A 27678-nucleotide genomic window follows, 5' to 3' on the forward strand; every position below is an offset into this window, starting at 1 on the left:
GGAGCTTCCCAGGCATACCCAGGGGTCTGCAAGTGAGCTCCCAGAAGCCTGGAACCTGTCATGCATACACACACAGCTCCTGAATCTCTGGTAAACCTAGCAGGAGAGGTGCTAGGATTGCCATGGCAATGGGCAATTCCTCCAGCAGCATGCTTTGGCCCACTTTAGAGGGTCTCAAAGGATCCCTGTGTTATTGTCCAAGACCTGACCCCTGATGACATGGGAAGACTATAGTCAGGAAGCAAGAGGGACTGTGACCTCCATGCTGAGGGGACAGCAGGCCTCAGCCCCAAGTTCTCATTGACTCTGTCTCCACCTGGCATGTGTGTGTGTGTGTGTGTGTGTGTGTGTGTGTGTGTGTGTGTGTGTGAGAGAGAGAGAGAGAGAGAGAGAGAGAGAGAGAGAGAGAGAGAGAGAGAGATTGGTCCATGGGACTTGTTTAGCGATGCCCTGTGTGTGACAGTGAATTAGTGTATAGAGTAAGACCCTGTCTCAAAACCCTACACTAAAACAAAAACATAAAATTAGCAAACCCAGAGCAATGTATTCAGAAGAGTCTAGAGCAGTTAAAGGGACCTAATGGTACCCACCCAAGGAAGACATTATAGTCACTTTGGTTTTTCTAAGCACTGGACCCAGATCACAGGGCTGGGGGTGTGTGCACATAGGCACCAGCCACTGAGAGTTGGACAATCTTCACACTGCAAGGACCTAAGAATATCTTTCTAGCTTCAAAAGGAGTCACAGAAATCTACCTCTGGCTCCCCTGCCCCTCCCTCTCAGGCCCTAACGCAGACTGTAATGGGAATAAGCAAGAGGTAGGGAGGGTCACCAGCTGAGCCGGCCCTGGGCAGGAAGTGCTCAATGCAGAGCTTGTTTCTGGGGTAGGTTCTGTCTCCCCTGTGGCCAGAAGCCTGCAGGGAAGCTCAGGTGTTCCAAAGACCAGGGGCCCAGAGAGGGCCTTCCACAGGAACCTTTGGCCAAGGGAAGCTTCTAGAAACTCGGAAAGAGACTGGTGGGCTGCTCTACTGGAGGGCAGACGAGGGCCAGGGAGCCGAGGAAGGCAGTACCAGTGTCAGGCTGAGGCAGGGCCTGTGATGGAGGGAAGGGCAGCCCTTTGGTAGCAGTCCCATGGAGTCTCCTTGCTGTCCTACCTGGGCCAGACAGACCGCTCTCATGCCACAGAGGAGATCTGTTTCTGATCTTCATGCTCACCCTCGGGGTCCCCCATCAGCGGCTGGCGCTTCTTGAGCTCCCGGTGGTACTTGGCCATGAGGGAGGCATAGATGCAGCCGTAAGCAGCAGCCACCACCATCATGATGCAGACAATGCCACACACAACACCCGCGATGATCACTGTGCCAATGGCTCGCCGCACACTCACGGGCCTGTACCTCTGCTTTTGAGGGCAGGCAGTGCTGGGCTCAGGCTCAGGCTCAGCCCCGGGCTTGGGTTTAGCAGGCTCTGGGCTAGCCTTGGTGCAGGGTGGCCCTGGGGCATCCACTCCAGCAGAGTTGTTCTCATCCTCTAGCTGGGAACAGTAGTTAAACATCTCCATGGGGACCGCACGCATGTCCTTTCCCCTTAGTTCCTTGGGTAGTGTACAGGCAAGCTGGTCCAGGCGACCCCCTGCATCCGGGGAAAAAAAAAGAGGTGCTGAGCAGGCATCTGGAACTGGGGTGACCTCCCCTCCTCCCAGCCCTCCAAATGGGAAGGCCCAAAAGGTACAATCCTGACAGTAATGTAGTCAATCCTGATTACAGAAGAGTAAGGGGAGGGGGTAGTACCAATGGACCAAGGCCTATGAGAGATGTATATCATAGAGGAGGCTACCGCTGCTGCCAACGCCACTGAAAATGGACATTGCCGTTACCTTTATTTCACCAAGAAGCTCACATCCATCTCATTCAAGCCTGTCCCTCCAAGGTCACACTGACCTGCAGGAGGACAGCAGTTCCAGCTGGAGGCATGCTCAGGGCACGGCTTTGGTACAGCGAGTCAAGTCCTTGCCCAGACTGTACATCTATTTTTCTGCCCAGGACCCAACTGCTCGCTGGTGTCTGTGACTCCTTGCCACTGTTTTCAACACAGTACCTTGACCTGTGTTCCTTCTCACAAAGAGAACAAAAGCCAAAGCCATTGCCTCCTCCACTCCTCCACACAGGGCTTTGATGGCCTGAGAACACCAAGAAGAAGGCATCTGCCTAGGGTTGTCAGGTGTACTAGCACAGAGATTTCTAGGGAGGAAATCCTGAATACACAGAAGACTGGAGCTGCTAAGACAGGCCACCAAACTTCCTTCAGTGACACTGAGGAGTCCAGACGAGGCAGAGGTAGAATATAAGTGCCTAATTTGGTAGGGTAAGAGAGCCAGACGAAGGACTATCACCTGACATATCCCTGGGAAGTCGGGGGGGGGGGGGGGGGGGCTGGAGTCAGGTCTTCTTTCAGCTTCTAGAGAGGCTCACTACAACATCACTTCCAGCTCCCTCTCCCAGCCCAGCCTCTTTGGGTGCAATCTCACAACAGACATCCATCTTACCCCAAGATGCTCAGGATACTGATGGAAACACTGAGGTTTTTGTTTTGTTTTTTAAGGAGAGCAAGGTTGAAGATGAGGTGTGGGAAACTGGCTCCGGCCTGCTGTGTTAAAGACAAGGATGCTCCCTACAGCCAGCACCAGGTCTTCAATTCCACCTGGGTGGCTCTGGAAAGGCCCTGCACTGAGCATGTAACCAAGGCCACCTTTGGTTAGAATGACACAAAGCTATTGGGGGGTGAGAAGGGAGTGACCTCATTTTCCTGCACCAGAGACCCGAGATTGAATCTGGCTGTGTTGTCACCTGGAAATTATTTAACTTACTTAATTATGTCTGAATATTCTTAGCTGTGAGATAAGGATATCTACCTCAATTAGCTGCTCGAGAGATTAAAATAGATAATGTGCACAAAAAGGTATCTGTAAACCGGGAACTAGACAACAGCATTAATCATTTCTCCACTTCAGAATCAGAATTATTGTAGTGACTAACATCTCAAAGTACTTTATAGTTTGCAAAATGTTTTTAATTAATGCACCCGAGTAGCATGGAAATACTGAGCTAGTGGCTAGATAGGAAATGAATGGGGTAAGAGTAAGGGAACACATTGTGTTCTTTTCAGAATCTCAACACTGATTTGTTCATTCCACACACACCAAGTAGCTGCCTTGTGCTTGGCGCTGGCTGTGTCTTACTGTGTGCACTTGTTTTACGAATTCCACCAGCAAATGAGTAAGTGAGCCAGCGCTCCACCGAGCACTTCCTTTATGCTGGGCACTTTTCAAAAGAGCTCGTACGCACTGTCCTGTTTAATTCTCCCCTTTTACAGATATGCCACAGAGATGTTAACTGACTTCTCAGGATCACACAGCCTGTAGGTGGCAGGGCCAGCATTCAAGCAAGACGTGGCACTTTTAAACACTGTGCTTATTTATTCAGCCTCCCATTCCATCCCTGTCCTACCTCCCAAGTGCTGGGATTTCAGCTATGAGCCTGGTTAAGCATTCATTAGATCAATTCATCTGTTCACTATAGAACTTCCTCAGGCTAAGAAAGGGAGAAGGGTCTGGAGAGATGGCTCAGCAGGTAAGAGCACTTGATGCTCGTGTAGAGGACCCAGATTCAGTTCTCAGCACCTAGATTGGGTTGCTCATAACTGCCTATAACTCTAGTTCCAGGGGACACCTTCTTCTGGCTTCTGGGGGCACTGTGTGCACATGGTGCACATAATACACTTGGGCATACACATATATATATACCCATAAAGTAATAAATAAAGCTTTTTTAAAGTTCGGGGAGAAACCTCACGAAGTTTAGGTTCATCCTGGAATACAAGTGAGTCCCAAGCCTGGGCTATGAGTTAGGCTGACCACCCTGATGACCTGGAACCTACATGGTGAAAGAAAAGAACCGACTCCTGAAGCTGCCCTCTGACTTCCACATGTGCTCTAGGGCATACGTGCACAGATGTGCATACATATATATGCATGTGCACATACACATTCACACACACACACACACACACACACACACACACACACACACACGTGTGCAAATAAATAAATAATACATTTTTTAAAGGAAGGGGAAGAGAAAGGAAGCAAAACTGAAACCAGGTGCTTATTAAGTTTTCTGTCAAAACTTCTTGGGACAGAAAGCTGGCACCACCTTCCTAGAACATGGCGGTGTCTGTGGGTTTCAGTTACATTCCACCCTCATGTAAGAGGCAGGAGGCCTTATTATCCACAGGACAGATTGTTGTTTCTCTTCCTGCAGAGAAGCCCCAGAAGCGTACCAGTGGGGTAGAGAGCACAGAAAAAGCACCATGTGTCTCCAAGTCCCCGTGGGAATCTAAGAAAGGGAGGCAAAGGCACAGTGCACCCTTAATGAGTCTTAATGAGAGGAGAGGAGCAGTGCCTGGCCCCCCGCTGCCTGCAGGGAAGTACTGATATTTAGGGTGGAGGATGTAGTTCTTCTTTCCCCTGACCTCGCTCCAGCTCCTGGCACCTGTGGGGTGGGCGACAGGGCTCACCTCTGTAGGAGAACCACTCCAGCCAGTGTTTGAACTCCCGAAGGTTACAGTCACACTCCCAGGGGTTGTCCCCAACCTGAAGCAGCTGCAGGCTCGCCAGAGGCTCAAATGTCAGCCGGTCTAAGCTCTGCAGACGATTGGAGCGAAGGGATAAGGATCTCAGAGCCAGGAGGCCATCAAAAAGCCCTGGGGGCAGCTGGGCCAAGCCGTTGATAGACAAATCCAGGTGGCGAAGCAGAGGCGAGTGCTGGAGCAGGTCCCTGTCCAGGGTCCTGATGCTGTTGTTCCGCAACTGGAGCTCAGTCAGGTTGACCAGGTCCTGGAAAATGGACCCAGGTAGCTGGTCCAGGAAGTTGTTGGACAGGTCCAGCCGCTGCAAATTGGACAGGTTGGCGAATGCCCAGCTGGGCAGGGTGCTCAGTTTATTGTTCAGGAGCAGAAGGCTTTGGGTGGCAGCGGGCACATCCGGGGGCACAGTGGTGAGGCCCAGGCCACTGCAGTCCACCTCCAGGCTGCGACTGTCACACGTGCAAGAGAAAGGGCAGGCAGGGAGCACCTCCACAGCACACAAGGCAATCCAGCAGGTGATCCCTAAGGAGGAATCCAGAGGAGAAAGTAACAGACTTGGGTTTTCCTGCCTCAGTTTCCCTGTTTCTGGCTCATGCCCTAGTACCGTTTTGGCCTCATCTCCTTTGGCACAAACTATAGTCAGTTCACAGGTATTTACTGATCATACAGGAATGTGCTCAGGAACCTGAAACATCCATGCTAAAGGACAGACATCTCACTGTGACCAAAATAGTTCATCAGTGAGTGGAGTGGACTAAAGGACAGGCCACACAGGTCCTCAGTTCCTGTTCATGGCCCCCACTGCTAAGTCTCAGAACTTAGATACCCTAATGCTCCAAATGTTTACAAAGTCTAAGATTTCAGAATACCAGGGAACCTTTTAAAGTCAGTGGCTACAAGGCTTAGGTCCTTCCTGTGGGAACCTCATCCTCACCTGAAGCCACATCACACTGAGATATGCTTTGCACATGAAAGGGGAGCCCAGAATGTATATGCCATACAGCATCTTAAATGCTGTCCCATTGACCTAATTCTCATGGCTAAGGTAGGACCCAGGCCCACCTGGGACCTGCATCAGAGCACTGTGGTAACACCAGGGTAAAGCAGCTGCTTCCAACACTAGAAGTCTGTCCAGGGCTGGCTCCATCTACACGTGGGCTCTGAAGCTGCCAGGCCCATCCTGTACGTCTAGCCTTGAGATGCAAGGTAGCATTTCTGAGTGGATCAAGTAACAGGGTTCTTGCCATGTCCTATTTTGGCCCAAGACCCTTCTAAGTAGAGGATGTGGGTCCAGCCTGTGGACAGCTGCTGAAAGTGAGCCTCAGAAAGCAGCCCCCCTCTGGTGGTGGCCTTGTAGTCAGCCCTGCTGCTATAAGTGCCAGAGAGGCCTGCCTTCCTGGGAACCTGGGAAAACAGCTCACACAGTTCCGTCTCCATTGAATCAACTCCACCTTGAGTCCTGAGGAAAGCCTCCAGATGGAGAAGTTCAAAGCCAGCCACAGCCCAGCTGGCTCTACTTGAATGGCCAGCAGCCAACCCAAGCAGGGCACCTAGATGAGACAGTCTCCAGTCTGTCTGGTGGGCATCTAGTCATCTAAAGTCCCAGAGGGCAGAGCTTGAGGAGACAAGATGACACTCTCCCTGCCTTCTCTTGTGGGATTAGTGACAGTGAAGGATACACCACGAGGCTGACACCTGAGCCATTTTGTTCTTGATGGGAAATGAGCACAACTTAGCTATTACAGTCACCTGGAGACCTCTTCTTGCTACCTGAGGCCACCTGAAATGACCTCCACTTCTCTGAGTCAGCCTGCCCCATACCACCCACCCATACACACACATACACACACACACACACACACACATACACACACACACACACACACACACACACCATCTGAACAGCAGCACTCTTTATGTCTTGCTTTCAAGGAGAAGACAAGTGTGATGCACACATCTGTACTTAGTATTTAGGAAGCTGGGGCAGAGAATCACAAATTTGAGATTAGCCTGCACTACATAACAACTGTCTAAAGAAAATGGAAGAAGGAATGGAGGGGGCTTGGAAGGAGGAAGAGAAAGAAAGGAAGGAAAAAAATGAAAGAAACCAGGGGTTGGGGATTTAGCTCAGTGGTAGAGCACTTGCCTAGTAAGCGCAAGGCCCTGGGTTCAGTCCTCAACTCTGGCAAAAAAAAAATTTTTTTTTTGAAAGTATCCAAATAGGAGGGGACAGGGGAGGAAAGGAGGGGGAAGGAGGGGGGAGGAGAGGAGAGGAAGGGAGGGGAGGGGAAGGGAGGCGGGGAGGGGAGGGGAGAGGAGAGGGACTCAACTGGTCAGTACCCCCTGAAGGACAAGCAGTATCAGGAGCCACACTCCACACATTTGGTGAATAAACTGGCAGCTGGACAGGGAGAAAATGACTCCTCCCCCACCCCACCTCCGCCAAGTTCTGAGTTGCAGCAAAAGCTCTAGAGACAAGAAAACATAATCCTGCACTGAGAGGTGTCAGAGTGATCCTAGGATGAAAGGGATCTGAGCCCCTCGGATCAGCCAGTCACCTGGTGAATAATTCAGGCCGCTCCATGCTAGGGCAACTATACCGAAGGCCAGGGGAGGTCAGGCGGAGCGGCGTCCCTTTGGGCCATGTCTTACTTCTTACTGTGTAGCCGTGGGCAAACCAGCCATGGCTGACCTTATCCCTTTGAAGAGAATTTTCATGGACAAGGCTGCTTTCTCTAGCATGTGACCTTAGTGTGCCGAGTGTGCAAGGAGGAATAGACCTGGTCCCTACGATCCCTTCCTCCACTGCTGCGCACTAAGAGCTCACTAGTGCCTCTACAGAGCTGGGGAGACTGTGCATACAGATCCTGCTGGGGCCTCCAGGTTCATCAGGCAGACAGGATGGCTGAGGCCAAGTGGGATCGCAGCTTCCTTAGAGCAGAGGCTGACTGGGACTGCGACCCAGGTGGAGCTGCTTTCTGCCTCTGCTCAACACATGCTACACATGCTACACATACTACAGATCCCAGTTAAAAGTGGAGCTGGACCACTCTCCAGCAGAACTCTTGGCTTGTGACTGCCAGGGAACAAGAAGCATGAGGCAGAACCAGCCATCCAGCCTCCGTCTCCTAGCCTCAGGAAAGCACTCTGCATGGACTGTTGTTACTTAGCAAGGCCATGAGGCTGAGCCTCCAAAGTGAGGCCTTGGGCATCCAGGAAGGTCAGACATCAAACTGTCTTCCTGTCATCCAGGTACACCGCCCCCGCTGCTCCCAGGCTGGGCCCATACTCACAGGAGACCTGCCTCCACTGCAGGGCAAGCTTGCTCCTCTGCTCTGGGCCACTGCCTGGTGCCAGCATGGTGGAACCCACACTCTCTGCAGCTCTGGAGAGAGAGAGCCCCTCAGCATGCACCAATTGTCAGTCCTGAGGGAGAGAGAGAAAGAGAGAGGTGGGTGGAGCGAAACATTTGGAACCCGTTCCAGCCCAGGGGTTAGGGACAAGGCACAGGTGTCTCTTTACATCCTTCATCCCCTCTCCTATTGCTCTCACTGTAATGCTCCGCAGGGAGGGGTCAAGAGGGTCAAGCTAGATGTCTGCCTCCTACGGGTGCTGGAGGGCACAGGAACTGCCAGCTGAACCCCAGCCCAGCCCCTCTTTCCCTCCCCTGTCTTTCCCTGACTCCCCTGGGGCCTCTCTACGCTTTGGTGGGCTTTACAAATGATTTTGTTGCAATATTGCTTCCTCCACCCAGGCTTGCCCCGTCACAGGTGGGAAAATCAAGGCACATCTTTCCAAGGGGAATGAATGAAGCCCCAGCTCCCATCCGTGCCTCTCAGTTCTCCACCCAAATGCACGCCTCCCCAGCTTACCATAGCTGTGGGGAGACAGAGGCCAAGCCCTGCCCCTCGTAGTGCCTGCTGACAGGGTGTGAGCTGCTGAGTGAGCCCCTGCTCCTGATCCCACTGTCACCTTGAGGTGACTCACAATGACCCGTCTTCGCCGACTAGTCGATCTATAGCTACTCCAGCTCGAAGGTTCCTGCTCTTCAGCCGCTGGCTCGGGAGAAACTGGAGCCTAGATGGGGTGAAAGGGCAGAGGGCTAGAAGGCGGCTAGATGTAGACAGCAGGTCACTCTTCCAGGGGACAAGTGGGCTATTTACCCTTTCTAGGGCCTGCCACAACCCAGAGTCTCCTAAAGGAGACCCAGGCCTCCTTAGCACCTCAGCTCCCCACAGACGTGGTTAAGAGCTATGAGATGAGAAGCCAGAGTCTGCCCCCTGCCATCTCCATCAGAGAGGAAGCCAGTACCACTGTTAGACACTAGGGTCGGTGGGAACCAGGAAGTGGTCAGTTAGGGGAGGCTGTGCTATACCCCAGCTCCCTTTAGTGCCCAAAGGGTGCTGTTCTCTGGAATTGCTCCTCGCAGGATAGCGGCAGCAAGTTTGGCCTTCTTTGGCTACTGAGTTCATGGCCCCTGTATAGTTCTGGCCTCAGCCCTCATTGTTCCGTTTAGTCCTAGAGCTCCCAGCCAATGGCAGGATAGAGCTGACACTGAGGAGGTGACTGGAGCTGCCAGGATGCTAGGGGATTCTGTCTAGAAGCCTGAGCAGCCTGACCCAAGTTTCCTTCGGGTGTTTGGTTTGGGGAATGCTCCCATTGCATTCTCCCATCCTAACCCCATTTTGCTGTTGTGTTGTTTGTTTGCTTAGCCCAGGTTGTCCTGGAACTTGTTACATAGACCAGGCTGTCCTCAATTTCACAGAGATCTGCCTGCCTCTGACTCCCAAGTGCTGGGATTCAGGGCAGGCACCACAATGCCTAACCCCGTTTCCTATTGTCTGCCTCCACTCATCCTACCCGAGTGACTGTCAGGAAGCCACCAAGATGGCCTGTGCTGCTGTGACCTGTGCGGCCCTCAGATACTCTGCTCTGCTCCCAGCAAGGGCAGCTTGCTCAGTGCCCATCTGCCAGCCTTGACTTCACTGCTCCCCTACTTCCCAGTTAGGATGCAACAGCAGGGATTGCACCCCCAAACTGAGCATGGCTGTAACTCAGCACAGCTGTAGGCTAAGGGTAGCAGCCTGGCCCTTGCTGCCGTATGTGAGGGCCCAGGCACTCAGGGGTGCAGTGGCTTGACCTCAGTGTTCCGAGTACTGTCCTGGCTCAGACTCACAGGCAGAGTCCGTGGGTTCAGATCTATGTCCTCCATCTCCTTCCAACACACTGCTGAAACTCTGCCCCAGCTTTCCAACTCTAAAAGTGACAATCTGATGATCAGTGGGTGGAGACGGAGTGGGCACGTGTGAGGTACACATCACCTAAGGAATCTTGGCAAAGGCTCCCACCTTGCTCTGAGCCCATGATGGGCGTCTTTGTCATGAAGCGAGGTCAGTCTCACAGATGCCTGAGCCTGACGTAGGCTGTGGCCGGTCACAGGTGCTCATTCCACGTCATGCTCACCATAGTCTGATTCAGTTTATTTCTGCCCCTCACGTGCAATGCCCAGACCTGCTCCCTCCCACTATGGCCCCCCCAGCCCCAACCTATATCAGTCACACCACAGGTCACAGCACCTGTTAAGTAGTAGGCAGATTAACCACCTAAATAGCCATAACCAGCTCACCAAAGTTACATGGTAAGGGAGGATGGGTTACAGGCTCTGAGTCAGACTGTTTACCCACTTCCTGATGGCTGTCAGCCTGCAGGAGCCCTAGTGGGGAAATACTTGTGTGTGCACAGAACTCTCAGACACAGCCTTGAAGCGTTGTATGCAGCAGAGTGAGGCGGGCACATAAGGAGAAATGTGCGACTAAGCATGTCAAAACACGTGTGCTTGCACACATGCACTCCCACACACAAGTACTGGATCTGTGCATCTAGGCATGAACTGGGATGCAGAGGCACATGCATGCACACCCACACACATACACATGCCTCACTGGCAGCATCCAGCACTTCTTAGCTGTCACCCTTCAGACAGCAGAAGGATGCCTCACAATTCCAGCATACCCCCAGCAGGGGGACACGAGGACACTTCCAACCTGGAGGGAAGATCTGCTAAGAGCTCCATAAGGCAGCCACAAAGCCAGGCCAGTTTTCTTGTTCAGGTCCAGGTAGGGCTGAAGGTCATGGCCAGATTCTGCTCCCATTTCTGTGCCCTCCCACAGGGGACAACAGGCTGCAGAGGTTGACCTCCACCTGAGGTTCCATGAAGGCTCTTCCTCCCAATCTGCCCCCGCAGTGCCACCCTGCTATGGTGCTCTGGGTCCATTCGCCATTCATAACCAGCACAGACCAGGTGCTGGTTACTGAGGTGGCAGGAAGGACTCTGGTGACTGTTATCCTCTGGAGAAAAGAGGACATGCCTAAGAGAAGATGCCCCTGCTCTCTCTAGGTAGCTGATCCACCTCCTCTGATGTGTGGCCTCCAAGGTGATGTCAGTATCTTTCTGATCCTCTGAGAGACATGGGAGAGGGGCACTTCCTAGCCTTTCCACCCCAAGTCCACTCACACACCTCCCAGCAAAAGACCCTTCCGCCCTGAAACAGTGGAGACTCCTCAGGAAAGGGGTGACCTACATCGGGAGCAGTGGGCAGCTGCTGCTGCTGCAGGCACTGGCCAACTGCTGGAATAAATTAACGCTCTGTGGGAGTGGGAGACAGAAGTGAGTTGGCAGAAGGGTTCTCTGTACACACACACACACACACACACACACACACACACACACACTCATCTTGAAGCTTATGGGCACTAGATTCAGGATCTGCTCTAAAAACTAACCTAACCTGCATTTTGTCCTAGTCCCAGAAACAGAGAGCAGAGGGACAGGGCTGCACCCAACAGGACTCCTCTGGGCTCCAGGTTGAAGAATGGGCTGATCAGCTAGGAGCTGATAAGTCAGAAACAAGTGGTTTTGACTCTGATGGGCTAATAAGATCAGATAGCCTAGAACCTTTCAGAAATGCTGAATCTCAGGTCCCTCCCAGGCAAGCTAAGTGTGAATCTGTCTGGTATCAAGATCCCAGGCAATTCGGGGACATACTCAAGTTTGAGAAGTGTAGACCAGGCCTCTCAGCCAGGCTCTAACAGCCGCCCACCTCTAGGCCAGGGAACTGGAGACACAATAGGCTACATACAGTGATCCTGGAGGAGCTGGGACAGAAAATGGCAGATATAAAGGAAAAAATAAGTCTGGGGCTCACCGAAAATCTGAACTAACCTTGCTTAAGGCAGGGCAAGACAAGAGCACCAACCTGAGGCGCTCCTGCAAGCCTTTACATGGGAGGATGCTAATGGGCACAGTCAAAGAACTATAATGTGCTTAGGGTTCATACAGTTCAAGGTTAGAGTTACTATCAATGTCATAGGGAAACTGAGGCATGGAAAAGCTTGGGCAAATGCAAGAATATAGATTGGATCTGAGTTACCTGGCCACTAAGCTGCTAACTCAGTTGCCCTCATCATCTCCTGCCTCAGCCCCATCCCTAGGGTAAAGGCAGAGTCAGAAACAGGGACAGCCAGCCCTCGTTCATGTAGAACGTTACACTTTATAAGGCATCTCCTCATCACTGTTTCACTGGAGCTGAGCAAACAGCCATTCCAGTCCCCATCCTGCCCAGAGGCTGGGAGAAACCTAGAAAACTGCTCCTGGCTGAGAGCGGATGGGTGCAGTAGGGCAGCCGGGCAGTGGAGGCTGGAACAGCAGGCAGGTGAGGTAGTAGCAGGGTGCAGGTGGAAGTTCCTGTGTTCCTGCTGGCCCAGCGGCCGCTCTACCCACTAGAGATAGGGCGTGGGAGCTGGTTCCCTTGGAACCCTAGCTGCCCCCTCCCCCAGCATGAAGCAGTCAGCCAGGCTTGCTCTGCAGAGCATCAAGGTTAGGATGACGGAGTGTACCTGCCCTCTCTGACAGCTGGAGGCCGGCTCTCCCTATGATGTGGGCTCACACTCAACTGAAAACCAAAAACAAACAACAAAAGAACCTTCACCCCAGGCCTGGGAGCCACAGGATCCTCTGAGCTCCTTCTCAGTACCCCTCAAATCAAGTGTCCACAACATGCATCCTGTCCATGCTCTCAGCTTCCTGATGCCTGGGCCAATGGTTGTGCACATTGCTCCCAAGTATCTATCCCCCCTGGGTCAAGGCTTCTGCACCACAGCCCCAGCTCCACACACCAGGAGGGAAGCACAAGGGACATGTATGGTCTACTCTACCCCTTTGTTCCTCAGGGAGGCTCTAGGCCTGTGGGTAGCTGAGCTAGGCCAGTAGCCCACAAGTCATCCTGCCCCATCTCAGAGAACTTCCAGGGAGTCTGGACATCTGGTCTGAGCAACTGGAATTCCATGTAGCCCAGAACACAGGAAACTGGGTTGCTGTCACCTGCCTGGCCATGAGGTCCTTCTAGGAAATACCCCACATCTGCTCCATCAGTCACCCCTAAGCACACACTGCCCAGTAAAGCCCCTTCTACCCCCCTTCTAGATGTCTGCTTGGAACGGCCACACACCCTCCTTCTAGGTTCCTCTCAGTACACTGTCTTCTCGCTTCCAGCTTCTTGAGACACATTTCCTTGTCAAATTCTCCCTGATTTGATTCTCTGACAGAATCCCTGGGAAACAGAACAGGAAGGCCCTTGAGTCACCCAGCACACACCTGGGTTGCTCTGGGAAGCTGAAGAGTCCACTGAAAACCCAGAAGGTTCCCACCATTCACTGCCTCCCTGGGCAGGAGCCAAGAAGGATCACCTACCCCACGCCCAGGCTTCATCCTGATTTCCTCCTCTTCCCAGCATTGCACACACACACACACACACACACACACACACACACATACACACACCACCCATTCCAGCTCCCTCCCTCACCACCCACCTGACCAAAGCAAGACCCTGGCTCTGGGTCTTGGCACTTGGGAAATGAGAACAGGGTCAGCTTGTCCTGAGAATAGGGTAAGCAGACATGTCCTCTAGTCAAACCTCAAAGAACACAGCCAGGGGGCTAAAGAAGCCCGCCTCTTTGCCTGCCCTGCCTGGTTTTCCCCGGCTCCCTCTTCTGGCAGAGCCAGAGCCCTCCTGCAGTGGGAAGGTGGGGGTGGGAGCACTGGGCTCTTCTTGGCAGCTTGGAAGCTGATGTTGGATTTCCCTACCAGCTGGACTTCCCCCGCCCAGTGCCACATGCTGGCTCCTTCCCCTCCCCCACCTGCTGTAGTTATCTAAGCTGTGGGCCTGTCAATCTGAGTCACACAAGGCAATGCCCAACAAACCCTGGCAGCCTGGTGCCAACATCCCCACCACCACCCTGGAATGCAGACAGCTGGGGGTGGGAGGCAGAGCAACCAATCAGAGCCCAGCCCCAGACCTGCCGGCCATACAGGAATTTGAACTGCAGATTCCTGGGCAGAATCCAGCGTTATGAAATGGGCCTGGGGCTCCTGAAAACCAATGTCCTGACCTGAGTCAGGCATCCATGCCTGTGAGAGCTAGACAACCAGGTGAATGTGACCTGGCTGTACACTGCCCCCTCCACTCAGTGCCCAGCCCTCCTAAGGCATCTGGCCCACCTGCTGCAAAGGCCATTATGCAGTGGCAGTCCACCTAAGCATCTCTAGTTCCTGGCTTGTCTGGCTCTTCAGTGTGCGCAAATCAAGGCCTGGGTTTGTAAGGAAGAACTACCAGATACCCCTCCTTCACTCCCAGCCACACCCCCACCAGGGAGGCTCCATCAGGACTGCAAAGACTGTCTCAACTAGCAAGGACTCCTTTGCACCCTTGCCCAAGGACAACTACCTGAAGGCCAGCAAAGCCAGCCAGAGCAATAAAGGTCCAGCCCTTGCCTCCCAGTGGGTCCTCCACCCTCCACCCCCACTCCAAGCCTCCCTGTATGCCAGCCTGTCTCCAACACCCAAGCTGTCCCCTCTCCTCTGGTAGCCGCTCCTCCTGCTGCAGGGACATTTCCGTGCTACCCGGGGCCATCATGTGGCACCAGAACTGCTCTCCTCCCTGTCCCCTCCTCCCTACCCCCTCCTCAGCAGAAAGCACAGCTATATCCCCAGTACCGAGGGGTCAGAGTTCCTTTGGGTTGCCCAGGTGTCTGGTCTTAAGTATCTGGTCCCCCCCCCCCCCCCCCCCCAGCAACTGCCCTAGGAAGGAAGCCCTGCTAATGGTGCAGGGCCAGGTGTCCCAACGTAGATGGCCCCTAGCTCCCATACCCAAGCCATCCTCCTTTTGCGCCGGCTCTTTCTCTCCCAGAAACTGCTCACAACTCACCTTTTTGCACTGGGACCTGATGCTCAGACCAGGTAGCTGGACATGGGCAGCTTGGAAGGCAGAACGCGGGATGTCGGGTCTGGTTCAGGGCAGCGGGCGTCTGGGCAGCGCCTGCGAAGGCAGCGGACCCACCGGCTGAGCTGCCGCTGCCGGGGAGGGGGCTGCGGGGTCAGCGACAAACTGAAGCGAAAGAGGGAGGGCGGGAGGAAGACAGACCGAAGAGGGGGAGAGGCAGAGGGAGCAGAGAGCGCGTGCTCAACAGCGAGCGAGCAGAGGGAGGAGGGCGCGCAGCGGAGTGACAGCTGGGGCGCATCTGCGATGGCGGGCACGCGCATCGGTCGCCAAAGCTCTGTGGTAGCAGGAGAGCGTTTGTGGGTGAATCACCCCTGCCCCAGATCAGAGGTAACCGAGCCTCCTCTCCCCTCCCAGCACGCTCACGAGCGGCAGCCTCTGTCTGTCCGTCTGGACGGGTACAGGACTCAGATCACAGCTCCACGGACTGACTTGGATCCCAGACCTGCTTCGACACTGGGTCTGTCTCCTGTGTCAGAGCCTAGCTGTGCGAAGAGCCGCCTCCTTAAAGGCTGAGTTCTCTTGTAAGAGGAGTGTTGAGGCTCCTCAGAGATGCTGAGGGAAGCGAGGGCCCGCTGGACAGGGGGACGAGTCTCTAGATGTGACCACCCTTGGCCAGGACTATTTGGGAGAACAGGGTGTCAGAGCAGTCGGCTCCAGCCTGGAGGACCAGGTGCCCACAGGGAACCCCCAAGGAGCTGGCTCCTGGCTTGTCTAAAGGATGGGTCAGACACGTGATGGGTCAAGCTGCATCAGGGAATACAAAAGCCTCTACGAATCCAGACAAAGCACGTCTAACAACTGTTGTTCACCTGGATGGAGAGTGTTCCATCCAAAGCTGAACTGAGCCAGGGGCTAAGCCAGCAGAGAGCCAGCCTTCCCAACCTGCAGCATGAAACGCCCCTCATTCCTTTCCATCCTGAAAGTCTGCCTGGCCAGCAGATGGTCTAGCTCGTAGGTAACCCAGCAGAGGTAATGTGCCTCCGTGTTTATTCAGGGCTGGGGCCACGGCCTCTTGATTCGGGACTGTGATCCATGAGCTCTGAGAGGATTCCCCATCTACTCTGAAGTCCCCCTGAAGTCCCCTGCGCCTATCCTCCCAACAAGGCAACCTGCCACTGCCCGCCTCAGGAAAACAAGCCCTTCAGGAGCACGGTGCTCTCTGCCCACAGTGATCTATCCCGACCTAAACCTCAGCTCCAGGATGGCAACATGGGTTACACACTTGCCATTCAAGCCTAATGACCTGAGGTTCTGAGGCCCCCAGAACCCACATAGTAGAAAGAGACAGCAGACTCCCACAGGTTGTCCTTGGGAAGGATGTACACACACACACACACACACACACACACACACACACACACACACACGAAAACGGTGTTTTCTCTGTGCTATTTTATGGTTCTGATCACAGAGAAACTTGTGAGGTAGCTTTCTGTCTTGCATTGTGAGCTATTTGGGGGTAACTGACCTTACCTTCTCCCTATCCCCCACAGCTCTAGACCCTCTTGTTTGTTAAGTCTATACTTGTGCTAACTAGCTGGTAACCTGGAGCCTTGCTGAGTTCTTGCCTTAAAGAATGAGCAGGCCGGCTGAGCTCTGCAGTTGCCTCCAGCCCTGGAATCCTCTGATCATGGTGCTCACTAAGTACCTGTCAGATCCATAGCTAATGCTGCAGAAATCAGGTCCCTCCAGCACCGTCTCGGTTCATCTAGTCATAGGCCAAGAAGGATCATCACAGGTGCAGAGGCCAGCAGAGGAAGGGTGGTGCTCCAGAGGGAGTGTGTGTGTGTGTGTGTGTGTGTGTGTGTGTGTGTGTGTGTGTGTTGTTTTGTCATCCCTGGTAACACACAAGGATGTATATGTCCTGCTAAGGCTCAGCTGCCTGTGGTCTTACTGGGGTGCTGTGTTAGGCTATAGGACCAGCTGAGGACAGTAAAGCATTGGGGTCTTGGAGGAAACACAAGATCCCTGTGGACAAATAGCAGGTGGGAAAGGCAGCCTGGGACAGCAAAGTAAGGTCAAGGTAGAAAACAGGGACCCATCAGACCCAACCATGAGGGAAGATCACTTAATTAACCTCAGGGAAGCCACTCAGGAAGCCTTCCTACCCTGGCCTTGCCTGTTTCTCCTCATCAGAAATTCTAGGCAGATGCAGCCGCACAGCAGGTAGCAGGAGGTGACTCAGGAAGATGGTCCTCCCAGGCACTCTGGTGAATCCCTGGAGTCCACCACACGCCACCTGAAGGCTGAGCTCTGTCTGTGAATGTGCTGTGTCAGGATTAAAGCCTAGGAGTATGGGAGTTTGAGTCATTGGCAGGGCGGCTCCATTACTGAAGACGATCTGTGTCCCACCCTCCCTCCTCACCCCCCACCGCCCCCCCCACACACCCCCTGCTCCCTTCCCACCTCCGTGTCAGCATCTTGCCCTTCTTGCCCGAGGAAGATTGCTTTGTTTCTCACTTCAATCTCTCATTTCCCAGTGGGTTGCTAAGGGACTTGGGGCACACGGATAAACCTCTTGACAGACAGGTCAATGTGAGCAGTGAACTGGAGCTCCACAGGGGAGGAGGGCTCTGGGAAGGTCTGAACCTCTGCAGCAGGGAAGTGAGATCACCCATAAATTTGTCCCCCCCCAAGTCAAGTGTTGACGCAAATGTACTAAGAAACATTTATCGAACCCTGTTATGTGACAGCGTGACTCTAGATCTAGGAATCAGAGCTCAGTCGGCTTGTCCTCTGTGAACCCCACTCCATGGGGTGAGATAAACAAATCCTGTCACTTAGAAAATGAAACAGCAGTGAGAGAGAGAACGAGGAGGAGGAGAAGGAGGAAGAGGAGGAGGAGGGTTGCTTCATCGAGGAGAGCAAGGAAGTTTCTTCCAGGTGGTGAGGTTGAGTTGATTCTAAGGAGCTGAGATCTGATTATACCACCAGTTATACAGAGCTCTAGGTAAGAGCATTCCAGAAAGAGACAATTGATGAGAATGTCCTGGAGTAGGAAGGAGCTGACCCTGTTGAGGAAGACAGTGATTCAGGCTGAAACCAAAGACACCAGCAAGGCTGCCTCATGGGTGTGCAGGATGGGGGACAGGAAGGTGGGATGGGGGACAAGACGTGATGGGTTCGGACCTTCTGGGAGATGGCTGTGGTCATATGGAGAGTGGATCATACATAGAAAGGCCAGAGTGGGAAGCTGGGACCCTAAAGTCACAGGGCAAAAGAACGTTGGCTTGGCCACATTGGTCACGGCAGAAATAAGCAGTGCATATACTCATTTCTGCATGGCATCCTGGGGCCAAGGTCTTCAGAACCTAGGTGGGCAATGCGGAATAGCAGCCATGGGAAGGACTGAGCCTTTAGGTGCAGACTTTGAACCTTTAGATCAGGCTTCAGGCAGAGAGTGGGGTCAGCTTCTGAACATGTGGAAATGCTTTTGGTTGCTTACAGTGACACAGGAAGCTACTGGGATATACCAAATTCTGCAAAGGCTAGACAGCTGGCTTTGTGGTCTGTCCTTTGCCAAGCCCTCACTTCTACCCAAGAAGTGCTGAAGCCTGACTTTCACAGAGGCAGAATCAAACCCTACCTTCTCCAGACTTCCCATATTAGAGTCACAGAGCCTCCTCCAGCTTGGAAAGTGTGTGAGTCCGTGGGACACACCCTGAGCCACAAAAGAGAGAGGTGGAGTCCCATTCTAGAAACAATCTGGGACCCTTTGACCACTGGAGCTAGGGATGAAGTTGAATAAGCTTCCTTACATCCCAAGGAGTTCACTCTCCTCAACATCAGCACCACTGCCCTCTGATAGTGCTTAGAAGCAGAGTTCAGCCCTGTTTCTGCTGGTGAAGAAAATCTGTGTGCAGTGAGCTCCTAGGGTAACCCTCAATGAAAAAGGGAGGAGAGTAAAATGGGGGCCCCTGCACCCTCAGAGAAAAAAGTGAGAGGTGAGGAACACCACACTTGCCGAGACAGAGCATTTGCCCACTTGGGGTGGCATGGCATGTCTGTGTTTCTCACGGATCAACCTGCCCCCCACCCCCACTTACCCCTTTCAGCCACCTGGGCCTTCAGGCCCAGCTGTTCCTATCACAGAGGCTCCTCAGACACACCCCAGAAATCCTAAGACTGTGAGAGAAAGGAGGGGCTTCTAGGGCCTTGGGTTTGTTATTGTTTTAACTGCAAACACAGATAAGCTGTATAACTGTACTGTCCAACATGGAAGTTGCCAACCGTATGGGGCTAGCCACATTTACATTAAGATAAAATAATACTAAAAATTCAGGCCCTCAATCCCAAGAGCCACATACAGAGTCTCCAGCATCCATGGTGGTTAATGGCTACAGTTTGGGACATGACAGGTGTGGGACATCCCCACCATCTTATAAAACTCATCTATGTGGGAAGGCTTTGGGCTAGGGTCTCCCAGAACCTGCTACAACATCATATATTCCATGAGAAATATGGGTTCCCAGCCCTAGCCCGCTTCCTGGGTGAGAAACTCTGGAGTGACTTTTAGCTACCCTTCAAGAGACTCTGGTCTAGAATCCAGATCTTGCATCTCCTGTCCCCTGAGCCTCAACAGTGGTGCAGGCTTATACAGAAGCTTCACAAGTTCAAGACTAGCCTGGGCAGCTCAGCAAAACTAGTTCCAAAATTAAAAACACTAAAAAATATGGGTCTGCAGCATTGCTTAGTGGCCATGCCAATCTCAGCTCATTACTGAAGTAAGCCAGATCTGGGTTGTGGCCCTGGAAGATCCAGTGATACAACCACGCTGGCTGGAACTCTGCTGGCATGACTATCCCGATTTCTTTTCCCATCAAGCCTCCCCAGGCTCATACCAGGCTGGATTCCTACCATCTTTATGAAAAGATGCAGGTCTAACCCTTGTGCCATACTGGGACATAAGTGCATCCTGGGAGAGCCACGGGGCACTCAGAATCATGATGGGCATCAAGCAACTTTAGACCTTCTTAGGCAGGTGGCATAATGTTTGAGAACCCTGAGCTTCCCCATGCTCGGTAGGAGAGGCCTGCTGACATGCTGCAGGCCATTTTGCCTGCCAAACCTCCCATCCAGACACAGAGGGAGCAACTCAGAGCTATGCCTTAGAGGCTCAGGGCCCCAGACTGAAGTGAAGTTTGTTACTTCTTGGCTGGCAACTTAGTTGAGCCATGGAACTCGGTTCTGTTCCCTCAGCCCATGGAGTCTAAATGAGGCTAGTGCCAGTCTATGAAGGATTAAACACCCGTATTCCTGTAAAGGTGCCTAACTCACCCAAAGCCCCCCAAATGCCTTTAATATTATTCTGGACACTAAGAAGTTGGCCTACTTTGGAGACGCTCTTTCTGTTCAGCATAGCCTGCCTTTTCTTTCTATTCTTTGGCCCCAAGTTCTCATGTCGCTCTTTGTCCCAGATTTCTCTTAGTATGCGAGTACCCCCTTGGGCTCGCCAGACCTATTTGGGAATCAAAGAGGCAGATGGCGCTTGTGTTGGGAGACATCAAAAGGGAAGCATCTGTCCACTGACGGCATTCCTGGTCTCCAGGAAATGGCCTTGCAAACTTGGCTGGTCTGGTTATGGCAGGGCCTTCAGCAACTCTCTGCTTTCTTCCTGTGTGCCTACTGGGACTGTGCCGAGTGTAGGTGTTACACAGAGGGTGTTACACTAGATCTGAGAACCACAAGGCCTTCGAGTTTCCAGACTCACAAACCTGCCACTTTTGCTCCCATGGTCTTGTACAAACAATGTCCTGCTCAGCCTCTTTCTTCACCTGTGTCAAGGGGGAAGAGACACACAGCGAGGATGCCTTGAGCTCCCAGGGACCAGACAGGAAGCTATCCTCACGGTTCTCTGGCCTTACAGCCTTCCCTTCTTCAGGCATCTCTTGATATTGCTCTTCCCACAGGGAGAGTCCACTGGCCTGGATCCCCTTCTCCAACCAGACTCCTGCTCCCAGAGGCCCTAGATTCCCCTTGCCGATGACTGAGGCTCCACCATTCCCGCCTGCCCATGCTTCCCTCCCCATAGGCCCTGTTGATGAGCTTCCTCTCTTTAAGTGGATTCTGTTCTTTTCTTCTCTCACTGTTTCCCCCTTCCCCAAATCTTCATCTGCCCTTGCCCTTCCTCCTTGCTGCTCTCCGCAGCTGTGGGCATCCAGATGCAAGTGGACTACCTCCAGCGCCAGTTCTGGGCGGCCACGAAGCAGGTAGGCAACTGGGGCCCAGAAGAGGGCCCCCCATAGGCAAGGACTGTCCCCAAAGCCTGGCCCATCAGTCCCCCAGAGACACCTCCACTCTGCTTCTGCCTTCCCTGACCTTCTCTGGACCCTGCATATTGGGCCTCTCCCCTTCTATTCCAGTGCTCTGTCCTGTGGTCAGATCCGGGACAAAGGGTAAAATAGGGATACTGCTGTTGTCCCCAAACCACCCTGGCCTTGCCTGTTGCAGAATAAAGTAGAACTTCACTTGGCCCCTCCCCGTAAGGCCCAGGCCCTGTTGGCTGTCCAGGCTCCTGAGAACTTACCCTTGCCCTATCATGTGCACGAGTGCACACTCGCTCACGCGCGCGCGCGCACACACACACACACACATCACAGACAGACCTCCCACGTACAAGACACAGTCCACATCTATCCACATACAACACACTCTCCATAACTATAGCACACTGCACATATACAGATATACACATGCACACACAATATACATACCACATGTAGACCACACATAAAATGTGTCCAAACACTGCACATACATACCACACACAAACCTACCTTTAACACATACACACCGAATACATATAGATACACACACACAGGATCGTACACACAGGCACACACAGACACACGTGCGCTTGCACGCACGCAGGCACACACCATTCACAGTGTCTCCTCTTGCTTCCAGTGTGACACTGGAGAGGGGCCGTGCCTGGAGAGCTGTGAGGACACTGTAAGTTATTCCTGAAGGAGTGCACAGGTGGGAGATCCGGGTCCTGTGTCCCTTTGTGTACAACTTCCTTCTTTCCAAATGCCCCCTCCCTGACCCTGCCTGCGGGGTTAACACCCCCCCCCCAGCTGTTTGAATGGGCAGGAGGGCTAGAGCCAGCTGTGACCTCCTGTCCCCACTTCTCCCCCAGGATCTGGACTGCTTCGTCATAGACAACAACGGCTTCGTTCTGATCTCAGAGAGACCTCAGGAGGTAAGTGGCTGACTTAGAGAAGAGGGCAGGAGGAAGCCAAGACCCTTAGCAGCTACATCAGCCAAGCAGGCCAAAAGCCGGGGTCTCCGTCCCACTCTGGAGCAAAGCGGGGTAGAAGAAAGGAGTTACCCTCAATCCAAACCACAGGGCCAGGTGCGATCCCTGTTACCTGTGACTAAGCTGACCCTCTGAGTGTGGTGAGAGGAAGTGCCATGTCACGCGTGGTGGGGAGCCGCTCAGGAAGAACACTGCCACCACCGTGTGTCCTGCCCCCTCCTCCCACACAACCGGAAGGGACTTTTGAGCCCTAAGCACCCTGCTGCCTGTATCTTGCCCTCCTCTATCCACCCTCCCATCCCTCTCTTCCATCGTGGTACCCTGGGGGACTTTCCCGCCCCTCTGCGCCTCTCCTTTCTGGGACTCCCTGAGGAAAATTCTACATGTCGCCACCAAGCCAGGGTGCCAACAGGCTAGCAGGGGCCTGGGAGCAATCCTCCCTTCCTTTACCCAGCAGGCTGCCTTCCCTCCAAGCACCTACTCAGACAGAAGAGGAAGCCACGATGGTAATTTTATATCTGCTCAGCCACAAATCAGACCCTAAAATTAGCCAGGAATTATACTTTAAATTACACTTTTTAAAAGAAGCCTGCTCAACCCTGAGCCAAACCTGAACATAGACACCTGAACCAGTTCCTTGACACAAGCCCACAGCCCTGAATAACCTCTAAGAGGAACTTCATCAGAAGGCGTATGTTCAATTTGTCTAGCAGCTTCCAAGACCTGGGCCTCAGTTGTCTCCTCCTGAAAACCCAGGCTGGGTCACCTGATGTCAGGGCTCAACCCCAAGTTGGGAGCTTTAGGTGCGTGGATATTGGCAGAGCTGACGCTGACTAGAGTCCTGGCCAAGGTAGGCTCTGCCCCCAAAGCCACACTGTAGCCTCGTCCATGGCCGAGGGTCCATGGAAATTGTCAGAACATGTCAGGAAGTAGGCCAAGGCATCAGGAGTCTGGGCACAGATAGAATCAGGAGAGAAGGGGAGCAAAGGACCATGAGCCTGGCTCCCCGGGGACAGTTCTTGAATAGCCCGCTTCACACGCAGCAAGAACTGATAAGGGAAAGTAGATCTCACTGTTTCCTCCTACTGGAAAGGCTTGGGCTGTCATCAGGACGCTGCCCAAACTCTGGCCAATCATTAGTCTTGGCATCTGGGCCTCTGGTTCTGCCTGCCTCCTCCCTTTTCCTGCTTTTTCCCCACTCCCATGCCCTTCTTCACAGAGAGACGGTCCGTTCTGTCAGAAAATGGATGAAAACAAACGTTGACCCTATGGCTGAAGAGGCCCAAGGACAACAGTGTCTCAGCCACTCAGACCTTAGTCCCACTGCTATATGACCATGGCTGGCTGTGGGTCTCCTGTGGGGTAGCTCAAGGGTCTGAAGGCAGCCATGAGCGTAAGGGGTGGCAGGGGGAGCCAGGTAGCCTGGTCAAGCGAGATAAGATTACAGACGGAGCCAAAAGTATGCCAGGATATGAGCCAGGGAGCCTTCAGCGGGGCAGAGAGCATTTAGAGCATGAGCCTTGTGAGCTGATGGTCTCTGATGGCGACTGGGCAAGAGCTGAGACAGAGGACACATGAGTGAGCAGGCACCGTTTCCACAGGATCTGCTATGGATACTGAAACATCTCATGTAATGTTCATGAGCTTGAAATATTAATGGCCTCCTGATTTTTTCCCCTCACCATTTGAAAACAAAAAGGCTGTTCTTTGATCAAGAACCCATGCAAGTCTCCAGTAGGCCAATGGGAGCTCTCATCCCTAGCTTGCCAATCTTTGCCCGCAGTCCAGTCTACCTAAGACACGCAGCAAAGGGCCACTTCATGAAGGAGACCCTGGGGACTCCTGAATAACACATTGGGTTGTTTTGTTCCCATTCTACCCAGAAGATGCCCACCCGTATGCTCATGAAATATCTGTCATCCCAAGTCATCCCACAAACAGTCAGTTTCTCCTGAGATTTATATTTGATGCAACATACATTTCCATTCTCTATTTTAAGTAGTTAGCGTATGTGCCTTCATTTTCTCAAGTGTTGTATTATCTTAGGTTTTGCATAGGCTTACAAGCTGATCCGAATCCTTTATGACATTAGACGAAGTATAAATGAAACTAGCTTCTAGCACAGCTTTCTCGACCTGTGGGTCTCAAGCCCTTTGGGGGATCGAACAACCCTTCCACAGGGGTCACCTAAAATCATCAGAAGATACAGATATTTACATTATGATTCATAACAGTAAAAACATTTCAGTTATGAAATAGCAATGAAAATAATTTTATGGTTGGGGGGGTCACCATAACATGAGAAGCTGTATCAAAGGGTTGAAGCATTAGGAAGGTTGAGAACCACTGCTCTAGAGGCTTCTGCCAGTCCCAAGACATGCCTCCAAACACACACACACACACACACACACACACACACACACACACGAGGTTGGTGAACTCAGACCAGCTTTGTCTGGGGTAAGGTACAAGTCTCTACCACCACCTGGTCGCCATCCTGAGTCCTTCAACACTGTGTCCAGGTTTCTCTGTCTCTACTCAAAACAGTTAACTGCCTCTGATGCACCTGGCTGGGTCTCATAGAATTACAGCCGATCCTGCAGATCTTTGGAGGCCAAGGATAAGGAGTACTGAACCCCTTGGGTTAGCTCTAGGAGTCATGTCAAGACTGGAGTTGAAGCTCCTTCACAGGGCTCAGTATCTCTTTCCTCATCTGGACATGCCTGGGACAAGCTGTAAGCTGAGCTGTGCTGGGTGGTGAGGCCACCAGACCCACAAGCCTGGGACTCAGACCGGCTTGAACACACAGATAGGAAGGAGCATCTGGATGGGTATTTGATGAGCAGCCACACAGCAGGAAAGTTAGTCCTGCCCTGGGGCAACCATCCCACAGCGGGAATCAACTCACTTCTAAATTCTTTCCTTCCTAAACCATCCACTGGACTCCAGGCTGAGGGCAGGTCTCATAGGACCTTGACTAAACTCATAGCAAACTAAATGCAGGCAACCCTAGGCCTTCGGCTGTTCCAGAGCTCTGCAGCATGTTGGCTGTACTATGTACAGATAATCTCAGGTGGAGGGTGCCTTGAGAAGCCCCTTGCCAGCTCTGTTCCTCATGTAGCCACATGTTAAAATCTGGGTCCTGAAGTGACGAGGAACTCAAAAGCCACGTTGGAACCTTCCCTTTGCAGGTCCAGAATTTCAATGTGAGGCACTAACTCATTTGGACAAAAGCCAACAGTAGCTATATCTGTTAGGAAGTATGTTGTCCCTGTTGCCTTAAGCAAAGCACAAGTTCTCTCATAGATCAAAGCAGCCAAGGCTTAGTATGGCTTCCTGGAGGTACCAGGTATCCCCATCCTCATGGTGACATCATAGCCAGGGGAACTCTTGCCTTCTAGTCCACCTCCCAAGCAGGAAGGCAACAGTGGCGTTTGGGTGCCCCAACATAGTCCTCTCACTTTAAGCAGATTCCCAGAAGTCCTCATCTGGGCTTTGCTCTGTTTCATTGGCCAGCCCTTAGTACAAGGGTTTCTGGGAAGTGTAGTCTTTTGTGGGCAACATGCTACCATTGTTGCAGCCAAGCTGCCTTACTAAAAGGACAGTGAACATTTCCTGCTGAGTGACATGTTCTAGGGACATGGAGTTTTGTTTGCAGAGGCAGAAGCATTTTTCAAGGTGTGCTTCCTTACAGTCAGATCTCCTGCCTCAGAACTAGGCAGGGCTCAGCAGGGATGGTGATGAATAAGCCTACAATTAAGCAAGAGAGCAGGATGGGCTTACAGGAATTTGGGTCAACTGTCCCTGCTCTGCACCTGGCTTCTTTTTTTTTTTTTTTTTTTTTTTTTGATGTTTTGGTTTGTTTTGGTTTGTTTTTGTTTGGTTTGGTTTTTTGTTTTGTTTTTCTAGACAGGGTTTCTCTGTGTAGCTTTGGTGCCTGTCTTAGATCTCAAGCTGTAGACCAGGCTGGCCTTGAACTCACAGAGATCTGTCTGTGCTGAGATTAAAGGTGTGTGCTCTGGCTTCCCTATCTTAAAGAGCATAGATTTCAGGTTACACACACACACCTCCAATGAACAATCACGAGCAGAGTAGTCTCTGCAGGGCTCTTGCTACCTGGTGATGGAAGATAAACATACACCGAGACACTGGAATAGCAAAGAGCTACCCAAGTAAGCAGAATCATCCAAGCGCAGGGCAGTGAGAACTCCAGTCGCCTTGGAGGGTGCTGGGCAATAGCTGCCGGTGCTCCCAGATACTGATTGATTAGGTCATGAAGGGAGGAGAGATGGATGGCCCTGTGTTATTTTGGAGGTGGGGAGGATGCATAACACTTTCCCAAACTCAAGCTGTCTGGGATTATTTTGGCAACAAATCTAGGGAAAGGGAAAGGGACCGGTGGAGATGGTAGAGACGCCCAAAGAGGGCAGAGCCCAGGAGGTGAAAGACAAATATGATCAATGCAGAGAAGGGAGGGGCATGGAGGGCAATGAAGAGGCCAGTACAGGCAAAGCCCATGGCAGAACTTGCTGAGAACGACCTGTGACATCATACACTACCAGCACCATTACCACAGCACCATCACCTCACCACTACCACCATTATTACCGTCACTACTACCGCACACTACGTCACCACCAACATCACCATCTCTATCACCACTGTTGTGAATTAGGTGCTCTGCTCGATGGCAGCAGCTTACTCATAGCCTGCTGCTGCCAGCTGTGGCACATTTCCACTGTAGCAACTCATAGTGACACATGCCCCCTTTAAAAGGACTTCCTGGACCCTCTGCACATCACAACACTCTCTCTCTCTCTCTCTCTCTCTCTCTCTCTCTCTCTCTCTCTCTCTCACACACACACACACACACACACACACACACACACACACACACACACATATCCCCGCTCCAAGACAGCCTTTCACTCACCCATCTCTCTCAATAAACCTCTTGCATTAGATCTGTTGCGTGGAGTGATCTCTTAGTAGCACACCTTGGCTGGAGCTTGCCAAAGATACATTCCCACTGCTTAATCCTTTTTTTTTTTTTTTTTTGGCAGAGCTGAGGACCCAACCCAGGGCCTTGCGATTGCTAAGCAAGTGCTCTACCACTGAGCTAAATCCCCAACCCCCCACTGCTTAATCCTTATAATCACTACTACCTCACCATCACCACCACACCCACACATACACACACACACACACACACACACACACACACACACACACACACACCACCAACATCAGCACCCCACCTCCACCACCACCACACCACACCCAACAAAAAGCACCTGCACCAAAGAGGGCCCACAGACTCATTTTCTTGAAGGTCCTGACTCCCGTGCATTGTTCTGAGGAACCCTGTACCACTTTTTGAGCGCCCTCTGGGCTGATTTCACAGCCAGCAGCAGATGACAGCATGATTGAGAAAGCATT

At 52.5% G+C, this 27678-nt stretch overlaps 2 protein-coding genes across 3 annotated transcripts in view; one reads left to right on the forward strand and one right to left on the reverse strand.

Annotated features, from left to right (window-relative positions):
• Cacna2d4 (calcium voltage-gated channel auxiliary subunit alpha2delta 4) overlaps positions 1-27678 on the forward strand; it is a 115142-nt gene that overhangs the window by 80674 nt on the left and 6790 nt on the right. Inside the window, exons 28-30 of the mRNA XM_036181272.1 lie at positions 21129-21190; positions 21888-21932; positions 22120-22182. Coding sequence (XP_036037165.1) covers positions 21129-21190; positions 21888-21932; positions 22120-22182 — 170 coding nt within the window. The remainder of the gene's footprint in view (positions 1-21128; positions 21191-21887; positions 21933-22119; positions 22183-27678) is intronic.
• On the reverse strand, positions 375-15437 carry Lrtm2 (leucine rich repeats and transmembrane domains 2). 2 transcript variants are annotated; one of them, XM_036181273.1, is made up of 5 exons: positions 14907-15437; positions 8514-8718; positions 7935-8067; positions 4573-5163; positions 375-1629 (listed from the first exon to the last, which is right to left on the reverse strand). In XM_036181273.1, the coding sequence occupies exons 3-5, from the start codon at positions 7999-8001 to the stop codon at positions 1175-1177; spliced, it is 1113 nt and encodes a 370-aa protein (XP_036037166.1). In that variant the 5' UTR covers positions 8002-8067; positions 8514-8718; positions 14907-15437; the 3' UTR covers positions 375-1174. The 2 variants fall into 2 exon arrangements, with proteins under 2 accessions (XP_036037166.1, XP_036037167.1); XM_036181274.1 differs by lacking the exon at positions 14907-15437 and adding an exon at positions 12538-13338.

Source organism: Onychomys torridus, chromosome 3 (genome assembly GCF_903995425.1).
Source record: "Onychomys torridus chromosome 3, mOncTor1.1, whole genome shotgun sequence".
In the NCBI taxonomy this organism is placed as follows: Eukaryota; Metazoa; Chordata; class Mammalia; order Rodentia; family Cricetidae; genus Onychomys; species Onychomys torridus.